This window comes from Muscardinus avellanarius (assembly GCF_963383645.1).
Source record: "Muscardinus avellanarius genome assembly, chromosome: 15".
Lineage (NCBI taxonomy): Eukaryota > Metazoa > Chordata > Mammalia > Rodentia > Gliridae > Muscardinus > Muscardinus avellanarius.
In genome coordinates this window covers 15130512-15142780 of record NC_137801.1, presented here as the reverse complement: position 1 = coordinate 15142780, position 12269 = coordinate 15130512, and the positions used below count along the sequence as shown (strand labels likewise).

General features: G+C 36.2%; 1 protein-coding gene across 6 annotated transcripts in view; it reads left to right on the top strand.

The window, feature by feature from the left end:
• Positions 1-9898, top strand: part of PUM2 (pumilio RNA binding family member 2) — a gene marked incomplete at both ends in the record, with an annotated part of 67632 nt that extends 57734 nt beyond the window's left edge. For 3 of the 6 annotated variants that reach the window (XM_080711688.1, XM_080711685.1, XM_080711683.1), the window contains 7 exons: positions 155-284; positions 2856-2990; positions 4777-4914; positions 5623-5748; positions 5967-6088; positions 7720-7912; positions 9767-9898. In XM_080711688.1, coding sequence (XP_080567814.1) covers positions 155-284; positions 2856-2990; positions 4777-4914; positions 5623-5748; positions 5967-6088; positions 7720-7912; positions 9767-9898 — 976 coding nt within the window. The remainder of the gene's footprint in view (positions 1-154; positions 285-2855; positions 2991-4776; positions 4915-5622; positions 5749-5966; positions 6089-7719; positions 7913-9766) is intronic. The other 3 variants (XM_080711687.1, XM_080711686.1, XM_080711684.1) reach the window with 1 other exon arrangement.
• Positions 9899-12269: the final 2371 nt, after the last annotated feature.

The following is a 12269-nucleotide window of genomic DNA, read 5'->3' as shown; positions in this document are numbered from 1 at the left end:
AACCTGTTTCCAAATAAGAAATAAAATAGGACTGGTGATAGAACTTGGAGGTAGAATGCCTCTGGGCTCAATCCCCAGTACCAAAAAAAAAAAAAAAAAAATACCATTTGTATTCAATTTATGATTGTGACATTTAAATTTTTGTCCCACATAGATTCATACAGCAAAAGCTAGAGAGAGCTACTCCAGCTGAGCGACAGATGGTATTTAATGAGATTCTACAGGCAGCCTATCAATTAATGACGGATGTTTTTGGCAACTATGTTATACAGAAGTTTTTTGAGGTATGCGTGCTTATTTGTATGTTCATTCAATTGAAATCTATGTATTTTCCAGGCTTGGTGGCACATACCTATAGTCCCCAGACCAAGGCAGGAGGAAGGCAGCTTTGAGAGCAGTGTCAGCAATTTAGCAAGGCCCTCCGGAACCTAGTGAAGATGCTGTTTCAAAATTAAATAATTAGGCTGTGGGTATAGCTCAGAGGTAGAATGTTCTTGGGGGTTCAATCTTTAGTATCACGGGGAGGGGGAGAAATCTGTTTAACACTAAGAGAAAAATATGAAAGTTGGTTAGCAGTCATTTTCATATTCATATTTGTAAGCCAAATCTGTTAAAGATTTTATATTCAGAATATATGAAGAAGTCCTACAACTCAGCAACAAAAAGATAGCCTAATTTAAGAATGGATAAAGGACTTGAATAGGCATTTCTCCATAGAAGAAAGTACAGGTGGCTATTAATCCATCAAAAGATACCTAAGCATTCTTAGTTACTATGAAAATGGAAATTAAAGCCATAATGAGATACACGTGCTAGTTTATCTGTACTAAGATGGCTACAATAAAGGAAAAAAAGAAGGAAAATAACAAGTATAAGTGACGTCATAGATAAATTGAGCCCTCATACATAGCTGGTAGGAATATAAAATGTGCAGCTGCTATGGAAAACAGTTTTGTGGTTCATCTAAAAACATAGAATTACCAGACAATTTAGTAATTCCAGTGTTGGGTAAATACCCAAAAGAATGGAAAACAAGAACTTGAATACCCAGGGTTAAGTATACCATTACTTAAAAATTGCCAAAATTGGAAAACAACCCGGTTTCTATCAACAGATAAATGAGTAAACAAAATATGTTACATAGTAAAGATAGAATGTTATTCAGTTATAAAAAGAATTGTTCTAATCCAGGCTACCAGATGAATGAAACTTGAAAACATTAAGCTAATTGAAATAAACCAGACACAAAAGAGCAGAATGAAACATCTACAGAAGTACATTCATGGAGACATAAAGTAGATTAAGGGCTTACCAGGAGCTGAGAAAAGATGAGAATATACAAAGGTATTGTTGAGTGGATACATCATTTCTGTTTGAGGCTATCTAAAAGATTGGAAACAAGTAGTGATGATAGTTATTCAACAGTGTCAGCTTAAGGTCACCAGAATTAGACATTTAAAAATGGTTAAAAAAGCAAATTTTATGTTGTATCTGTATTTGTGTTTTATTAGCTGTGAATCTACCTTTAAAAGTTTTCTATTAATCCTGATTACTATGGTAAAATGTAAAGAATTAGAAATAATTAGGTTTACCAGTTAAAGAATATTATTATAGCCTTTATTTGAATTGTAGGTGTGTTTTATGTAGTAATTTAGCTTATTGTAACAGTTTCTTCCTTTATTGTACCAGAATATAGTTTGAGAATTACCTGTATAAGATGGTCCTTTTGGGTGCTGGTGATTGAACCCAGGGACATTCTACCTCCAAGCTACACCCCCAGCCCTATTTTTTTATTTTTTATTTTAAAAAAGGATCTTTCTGAGTTGCTAAGGGCCTCACTAAATAGCCGAGGCTGAGGCTGACCGGAACCTGTGATCCTGCTGTCTTAGCTTCCTAGGTACTGAGATTACAAGCATGCACCACCATGCCTGGCTTGGTAAAGTAGTTTTAGTGGTCTGAATGTAGGGCTCCAAAGCTCATATATTAAAAATGAGGTTTTTCCTGATTGTTAAAAATGAAGATGTTTATCTTTTAAAAGAATATTACTTCAAACAGGACATCATAGTGCTTGCCTATAGTCCCAGTACTTGAGGTTAAAACAGGATTGCAGGTTCGAGGATAGCCTCAGCAAGTAGTGAGACGCTGGTTTCAAAATAAAAATAAAATAGGGCTGGGGCTGTAGCTCAGAGGTAGAATACCCCTGGGTTCAATCACCAGTACCACAAAAAAAAAAAAAAAAAAAAAGAGTATTACTTCAGGCTGATGTAGTGGTGCTTACCTGTAATCCCAGTACTTGGGAAGTGGAGACAGGAGGATTACAGGTTTGAAGCCAGCCACAGCAGCTTATTTAGGCTCTCAGTAATTTAGCAAGACTGTTTCCAAATAAAAAATGAAATAGAACTGGGGGTATAGCTCAGAAGTAGATTGCCCCTGGGTTCAATCTCCAGCACTACCACAAAAAGGGGGGGGGGGGGGTTAAAAGGTTATTAGAAGCCAGGCGTAGTGGCATAGACTTGTAATCCCAGAATTTGGGAGACTGAGATAGGAGAATTGCAGATTCAAAGCCAGCTTGGCAATTTAGTAAGACCCTGTTTCCAAATAAGAAAATCAGGCTGGGAATGTAGCCTGGAGGTTGGATATCTCTGGATTCAATCTTCAGTACCAAAAAAAAAATAGGTTATTAGTGCTCTCATTGCTCAGTGTAATAATTTCTGAGTATATTTTAATTCGATTGTTCTTAACACCTCCTCACTATCTCTAATTTCCAAGTGTGATTTTTTTTTTAAATGGATTGAATAAATTTAACAAAATAATATTATGGGCACTTTTCTGAATGTTACTTTCTTTTCTGTCAGTTTGGGAGTTTGGATCAAAAATTAGCCCTGGCTACTCGAATTCGTGGTCACGTTCTACCTTTAGCCTTACAGATGTATGGCTGCCGAGTCATCCAGAAAGCATTAGAGTCTATTTCTTCTGACCAGCAGGTAATTGTAAGTTAAGAAAATATTTCAGTTTTTAAATTATTACTGGTTTTTATACAATAATCTTGAAGAAAAATTATTCAAATTTAGTTTTACAACAAGACTAATATCTTTTTTAAAAATCTGTCTCAACACATTATATTTAAGAGTTAGAAAGCAGATCTTTGATCTGTCCATTTATTCCCTTCTGTATCTTTCCATCTTTGAGTGAGGATACTCGAGCACATACTGTGATGGAGAGTGCCATGTGATGCAGGTTTTGCTATCACTTGCTTATTTGATTTTCTGTAATACCAGAGTCCACACTGTTTCCAGTATTAAAAGAATAAGAATTTGACATCAATAGCATTAATATATGCTGGTTAAATTATGTATACATATTTTAAACTCTAACCCAAATAGAAAGTAAAGCCATAATCCTCTTAACAAGACTTACGGTTATTTTAGAGAAAAGAGAACACATGTAAATCAAGTGATAAATATATTATGTCCTTGTATGGAAAGTCTGAATACTTTTAAATTAGTAAGAGATTGATGGAATTCTGATCATACACTTCTAGTACTTTTCTTGGAACTAATAAAAAGAATTTTAAAAGTATTTGAAATAGAATATTGACAGGGAATGAAGATAAATGCTGATATATCAAATTTTTCATATATATTGTGATATGCCAAACATTGCTAGAGTTCTAGTATGGGATTGGGCAGATTTTCTTATATGAATTAATTAGTATATGGGTACTGTTTTATATGTAAGTGATTTATATATTAAAACATAGTAAGTGAAAGAAATAATTTTTCTTAAAGGTAATGATAATTAGCCAGGCATGGTGGCGCATGCTTGTAATCCCAGCATTCTGGAGGCTGAGACCGAAGGATTGCGGTTTGCGGACAGCCTCAGCTACTTAGTGAAGCCCTCTGCAACTCAGTGAGACCCTGTCTCAAAGTAAAGAATTAAAAATAGGGCAGGGGGTGTAGCTCGGAGGTTGAATGCCCCTGGGTTCCATCCCCAGACCCGCAAAAAAAATAAATAAAAGGAAAATAAAATGACTAAACAAAAGGCCTGGGGGTGTAGCTCGAAGGTACAATGTCCCTGGGTTTTAACCCAGTACCGCAAAAAAAAAGTAATAATAATTCCTTCTCTTGTGGGAATTAGAGATATATAAAAACTTCATAGCTCATAAGTACTCGGTTTTTTATCCTTTTCTTTATACTTGATAAGACTATACAGCTATAAAAGATTATTTTTTTAACACCTGCCCTTGAGAGGGTGAGACGGGGGATCGCACAGGTTCAAAGCCAGCCTCAGCTACTTAGTGAGGCTCTCCGCAACTTAGACCCTGTTTCCAAATAAAAATATATAAAATAGGTCTGAGGGTGTAGCCTGGAGGGTAGAAAGCTCCTGGGTTCCACCCCCAGTACGAAAAAAAAATTGTATTTTGTAGAGGTAAGACAAAAGTATAGAATTCTAAAATTATGTGTTAGGTACCAGCCCACAAAAATTACTGAGAGATACATACAGTTAATATAGTAGTTTAAATATGGCAAATTCAACACCACTAAATTATATTTCACCATGTATCATTAACATTACAATCTTGATGAATATTTTAGTAATTTTCACTTTCAGTGGTCTCTATACTTCAGAAAATTTTTAAATTTTCATATATTTTAAAAATTCTAAATAGGAAATATTTTGGGGTTTTATCTCAGTATTTTTAATTCTTTTACATTATTTTATGTGGTAATTTGACAATTTTTTTACGTCGTTTTATGTGGTAATTCTTTTTTGCAGAGTGAAATGGTAAAAGAGCTAGATGGTCATGTACTCAAATGTGTGAAAGATCAGAATGGAAACCATGTTGTGCAGAAATGTATTGAATGTGTTCAGCCACAGTCACTGCAGTTCATTATTGATGCTTTCAAAGGACAGGTAAGATTGACTTTTGGCTTCTAAATTTAAGTAGAATGTTATTTTAGAATTTGAATATTAACTCATCTTTTCTGAAGCTGTAAGGTAATACCCAACTCTTGCATATGAAAATAGGAGACACTCATAGAAATAGGAATTTATTATCTTTTTTAAGAAGCAAAGATAATCACTATTGAATTATACACCACAGTGCGTTCCAGATTTCCAGGGAGAGTGAAAGGAGGGAAGAAGTTTTAAAAACACAGAAGATCCATAGCAGTTAGCTTCTGATACACAGCAGTTCATAATTCTTAATTACAGTTCTAAACTTTACTCCCCCGTTTATTCACTCCCAATAATATACCCTCCATCTTCTGATTAGGTATCTTTTGACCAAAATAGCTATTAGCTCCTAAATTAAGCACTCCATCCCCTCACTTCCAAGTCTTTGTTAACTTAGTAGGGGCTGTACTTAAATGTGAATCTATTTTGGTACAGAGTCTCAACTAGGTTGACAAGAGTCTCACAACTTGCTGAGTCTGTCCTTAAACCTGTGGTCCTCCTGTCTCAGCCTCCCAGGTACTCGGATTGCAAGCATGCAGCACTGTGCCTGGCCATTCCATCATCCTTTTAAACTAACTCAGGATGTCACTAAAAGCATGACAGCCTCATAGAACCGCTCAAAAGTGCCAGGAAATGCACATTTTAATTTAATCTATTTGCTTTAAGGTATTTGTGCTTTCAACCCATCCTTACGGCTGCAGAGTGATTCAGCGTATTCTGGAACATTGCACTGCAGAACAAACCTTACCCATCTTAGAAGAACTTCACCAACATACAGAGCAGTTGGTACAGGTATTAATCATTTGAAATGTTTGTGTATTTTTGGAAATTCTTCTGATTTTTCAAAGGAAACCAATTTATTACCAAACGATAGCAACAGTGAGACAAAAAGGTTTATTGAATTATGATAAAATTGCCAGACTTCTAGACATAGCTTTTTTAAAGAACAATCATTAATCTTAAGGAATTGAATGATTGATGGAAAGTAATTTTTAAATATCTGTTCATAGGATCAGTATGGCAATTATGTTATTCAGCATGTACTAGAACACGGTCGACCTGAAGACAAGAGCAAAATTGTTTCTGAAATCAGAGGAAAGGTCTTAGCCCTGAGTCAACACAAATTTGCCAGGTACTATAGTATTTTCTAATTCCAGGGATTCTTTCTACTTCTGTGTAAGCCTAAAAATTCATGTGGATATAGCCATCAAAGTAACACATAAAGCCAAATGTGGTAGCACATGTTTGTAATCTCCAACTACTCAAGAGGCTGAGTTAGAATGAATGAAAGCCGGGCATGGTGGCGCACACTGTAATCCCAGCACTTAGGCTGAGACAGGAGGATCGCACAGGTTCAAAGACAGCCTCAGCTACTTAGTGAGGCCCTCAGCAACTTAGTGAGACCCTGTTTCCAAATAAAATAGAAAATAGGTCTGGGAGGATAGCCCGGAGGTAGAAGGCCCCTGGATTTCATCTCCAGCACCACAAAAAAAGAAGAAGGATCGAAAGTTCAGGGCCAGCATGTAGCTCAGTGGTACAGATGCCCCCGTGTTCTGTCCCCAGTACCACATAATACAAAGCCAGGCCTCTTGGCACATACCTATAACCCCAGCAACTCAGGAGCTGGGATAGGATAATAGCTTGTGCACATGAGATTGAAACCAGCCTATTTCTTTCTCTTTTTTTAGTCTATATTTAGAAAATATTAGCCAGATGTTGTGGCAAATGCTTGTAATCCAGTATTTGGGAGTTTAAGACAGGAGGATCGCAGGTTTGATGACAGCCTCAGCAATTTAGTGTGGCTTCCACAACTTATTGGAATTATTTTTTTGTTTGTTTTGAAACAGAGTCTAAGTTGAGGCTCTCCTCGAACCTGAGAGCCTCCTGTCTCGTTCTCCCAAGTACTGGGATACAGGGATACTACCATGCCTGGCAGAAATGGTGTCTTAAGATCCCTTCCTACCCTATTTTAAAAGGGTAATAAAATGGGGTTGGGGGTGTAGCTCAGAGTTAGAATGCCTCTTGAGTTTAATCCCTAGTACCCAGTACTTAAGAGTCTACAACAGGAGGATCACAAGTTTGAGGCCAGCTTCAGCAACTTAAAGAAATGCTATTTCAAAGTTCAAAGGGCTGGGGGTTATATCTCAGAGGTAGAATGCCCCTAAGTTCAATCCCTAGTACCAAAGGAAGAAGAAAAGATATATTGGTTCCTAAGACCATTAAGGAATGTATTTAGTACATATTTGTACTAAATACATTTATTTAGTACATGTTATTTTAGTACATGTTATTTAGTATATGTTTAGCGTATGTATATAGTACATGTTTCTGAAAGTCAGACCTTATTAATGATGTTTTTCTTTTAAGAGACCCATAATTAAATTTATAGATGTCGAAGTGTAGGTTGTCCTGTGGTAGCAGTTTTTGTTTTGTTTTTGGTGCTGGGGATCAAAGCCAAAGTCTAATATAGGCCAGGCAAGTAAGTACCACTGAGCTGCGTCTCCAGCTCTTTTTTTTATTTTTTTAATTTTGAGACAAGAGCTGGCTAAATTGCCCAGGCTAGCTTAGAACTGTGTCAATCACCCAAGTAGCTGGGATTACAGACATGTCTCACCAGCCCAAATTTCTAGTTTAAAAGTAATCATAAAGCAAGAAAATGCCACTTCTATTTTCTAGTGTATTGGAACAAATTCTATGGAAAATTGAGAGCATTTTGCCATAAAGAAAAGAGTAACATTTTTGTATATGTATTTTAATTTTTAGCAATGTAGTAGAAAAATGTGTTACTCATGCTTCCCGCGCTGAGAGAGCTTTACTAATTGACGAGGTGTGCTGCCAGAACGATGGTCCTCACAGTGCCTTATACACCATGATGAAGGATCAGTATGCCAATTACGTGGTTCAGAAGATGATTGATATGGCCGAACCTGCTCAAAGGAAGATAATCATGCACAAGGTAATATAGTATGTAGCACTTAAGTAGGTAATTTGTGTGGCTTTGGCTATACATTTAACTTCCCTAGGTGTTAATTTTCTTGTATTTGTTATAATTAAGGGGAAAAAAACTTAAACCCATGGATTCAGCAGATATTCTTGTGTTTTTAAATTCTTAAGGCAATATACTCAGTAAAATCGATTATTCATTTCTCATGTGTTAACCTAGGTTTAGCATTATTTTCTATGCACACCTATCTCCCCCCGAGCTACACGTCCAGCCCAGTTTTTTATTCTTTATTTTGAAACAGGGTGTCACTGAGTTACAAAGGGTCTCACTCAGTAGCTGATGCTGTCTGCGAACCTGCGATCCTCCTATCTCAGCCTCACAAATGCTGGGATTACAAGTATGCCCCATCACCCCAGCACACATCTATCTTTTTTAGGTGTACTTGATTTACAAATACATAAATTGAACATTGAGGTTAAATTGCAGTTAGATTTCTCATTAACTTAATACATCTTTCTAAAAAACTTCACATTGATTTAACTCAATTCTCTCCCTCCTCTTATAATAAATATCTTCAGCCTGTTTTCTTCTGAGAACCTAATGATTCTTTAAAACCATCAATGGCCATAGGAAAATTTATTAAAAAGAACACCGAGAGATAATATTTACTCTGGATCATTTTCTAAATTTATTCCATTGGGAAACAAAAACAAAGGATATAATTTCTTTGGACCTCTCCTCATATAGAGAAGAAACGGTGTGTGTTGTGGAGTGTTACTTGGTGTGTTACAGTGGTGTTCTCCCTCTGAGCTACATTGCCAGCCCTTTTTTGTTTGTTTTGAAACAGTCTCATTAAGTTGCTGAGGCTATCCTCAAACCTGAGAGCCTCCTGTCTCAGTCTCCCAAGTACTGGGATACAGGGATTCTACCCAGCTTGGCAGAAATGGTTTTAAGATCCCTTTCTAGCCAGGCATGGTGGTGTACACCTGTAATCCCAGTACTTGGGAGGCGGAGGCAGAATGGTCACAGGTGTGAGGCCCTCAGCAATGCAATGAAACGATTTCAAAATAAAATACAGCTGAGGGATAGCTCAGAGGTAGAATACCCCTGGGTTCAATCTCCAGAAACAAAAAAAAAGATGCCATCCTGTATTTTGGTGTAGGGATCCCTAGCTAAGTAGTATAAATTGGAGTTTCTGGGTCAAAGTCTGTTGGCATTTTACATTTTAATAGATACTGCCAAGTTATACTCAAAAAATTCTGTCTAGCATATGAAAAGAGTTCCTATTTTATTGTACGTTTATCAATAACAATTGCTATATTTATTAAAAACCTTGCCAGTCTGGACTGTTGAAAGATAAGAGATAGCCGGGCGTGGTGGCGCACGCTTGTAATCCCTGCGCTTGGGAAACTGAGACAGGAGGATCGCACAGGTTCGAAGCCAGCCTCAGCTACTTAGGCTCTCAGCAACTTAGTGAGACCCTGTTTCCAAATAAAATATAAAATAGGTCTGGGAGTGTAGCCCAGAGGTAGAAAGCCTCTGGGTTCTGCCCCCAGTACCAAAAAAAAAAAAGAAAGAAAGAAAAGAGATAAGGTCTCTAGTGATATTTCACTGCCATGTAAAAGTTTAGAACCTCTCTCTGTTTGCATGTGGCATAGTTTAAAAATAGTGGTTCGTTTGTTTATTGAACAATTTTGAAATCAGATGTTTGAAGAAACTAAGTGGTTCAGAACTTCTTTTGCAAAAAGTAGCTTTAATTTTTCAATTGTGATTATTCCTCTGTAATACCCAGATTTGAGGGTGCTTTTTAAAGAAATCAGCAACTAAAGCGACTTAGTTTTCCTAAGCAGATTTTTTGTTTTTCAGATTCGACCTCACATTACTACTTTGCGCAAATATACATATGGGAAGCATATACTGGCCAAGTTGGAAAAATATTATTTGAAAAATAGCCCAGATCTAGGGCCTATTGGAGGACCACCAAATGGAATGTTGTAAAGGAAAACGAAGGAAGATGATTCAACCATGTGAAAAGAATATTTCTTTTGTGAATTATCAAAACACAACTCAACTATGAATCTTCAGTTTTTTTAAAGCAAAACTATTTATTGACTTTATCCATCCATTTGTAAATTTTTTAAGGTTCTTGTGTATATTTGGGGGTGGGGGTGAATTATAAATTATACTCTGCCCTGAGTACAGACCTATCAGATTGGACGGCTGGCAAAGCACAGAATGCCTGTATATGATGTAACTGTATCAAAAAAAAAAAAGCTGTCACATATTTTGTAAATTTTTACCTTGTAAAGTCACAAAAATAGTTTTTAAAGGAAAAAGTACAGTATTCTTTTAATAAACTGGCTTGCAGTCTGGTAGGTCTACAACCCCATAGCACAACAGGTTTATAGAGATGTATATAGAATTATAGTCATTTTTTTTTCTTTGCGTGAAGCTTTTTATAACAGATTAACAATCAACTGCATAAATATTATTAATATTTTAAAAAGAAAGTTAAGTTGTATTTTGATAATTCACAAACTATCATGCAAATAAAACTCAGCAAGTAAGACAAGAATAAAATGACTTGAGATAAGAACTTAACATTTATTTACAGTGGATGAGGTTTTAATACAATTACTGCCCTATAAAGTCTGGCAATGTACAGAAGTATTGTATATACTTACCTATGTAATTGTTGTAAGAGTTAGAAAAAACAAAATCATGGTGACACTTCCATCCAGTTAAGTGCACTAAATGAGAAGTTTCATATGAGCTTTTCAGTTTGGTTTGCAATGAGAAAGAGTGGAAATTTGTATTTTGTTTTGCTTATAGAATAACAAAGATATGTTGAGAAGTGTTGAGCTTTATTTTGCCTTTTCATAGTAGATGCAGAAAGTAGGAACCAGATAGAGGTGAAAAGGGGCCACTGAAAAGTGAATTTGATAGCTCAACATTTAAGCATGATTACATATTCAGATAGCTTTTTTTGCTTCCTATAAATATATGCATTGTGTGTGTAGTAATAGATGTAAGTTTACACTTCGAAAGCAAATCTTGTTTTGATGTTAATTACAAAAGCCTTGCTAATTTAGTAGTGATGCTTTCCTTGGTTGTACAGGTGTACATTTGTAAACCTTCATGCTGTAAATGGAATTTGTTTTATCTCTTTGGTAAACATATGCATTTTAGTGTACATTTATGTCCCTGCCCTCTTTGACCTGGCAATATAGTGTTGTATAATGTAAATTTATTTCTCCAAATTGAGAGTGATTTTTTTAAAAATTTTTTTATCTTTATATGGTTTCAGAAGTATGAACCAGCTTTCTTTTTATTATTGTGAAAACATTTGTTGTATAACATAGTTGTTGACTCGGTTAGTATGGACATGCGAGGCTTTGGGTCACTTTCAGCTGAAGTCAGGGTATTGTGCATAACAGGAAGTATTGGACAGATGTTTGCTTACCGTGGAGGCCAATGCTTTTCCATCTGATTAAATGTGATGTGACTTTTTTCTTTGTACAGAAGAGTACTGTATTTTTGAATAGCCTACTCCCACGTCAGAGCAGATCTGTATGATAACATTTTTTTCCTCTGGACATAAGACTATGACAGTAACATGATGTACATTTACAAGCGGCCTTATGTACATTTCCCAACAGTCTTTTTAAGGCAAAATTGTGACCATATGTGTATAATTAAAATCGTTTTTAATCCTTTGCCTATGAAAATATTTTGGAAAAAAACTTGCTTTGTATATTCAGTTTCTGAAAGATAAAGAAAGTGCTTTGTATTTTGTTGAAGTCAGTATTTTGTATAAACATTTATGTTGACCCACTTAAGTTTAATGCTGAAAACTAAAATGAACGTGCTATCTCTATCAGTTGAACATGGAAGGAACTTTTTACTAGAGATCTGCAGAAGAGTAATCTTCTGAGCACAATATTAACTATAAAGCTTTTATCACTTAGCTGTTAATATCATGAACCTTAAAATAATGGCATACAGTTTAGGGTGCCAGGAATACTTTTTGTGTTCCATGTTGAGTTACTTTGGTTTTCTAACCCAACATTCCTCGGTGAGGCCATTAAATCCAGTCACTCGTCACCTCTCTTCTCGGTCACACTGGCTCATCTGCATGTCCCTGTCACGCCGTCCACGCACCCCGCCCGCCCTGTGAAGCAGCTCTCTTCCATCTTCTCTGACTGCTTGCCAGCCTCTGAGCGTCTTGGCCCCATGTTGAACTTTGCTTCTTAGTATCAGCCCACAGCGGGATCGAAGCTATCCCGGCTGGAGATTGGTAATGACTTTGCTCTACTGACACATTCTTAGTTTGCCGCCATCCTTACCCTCTGTTGGCACAGGCAGTTGT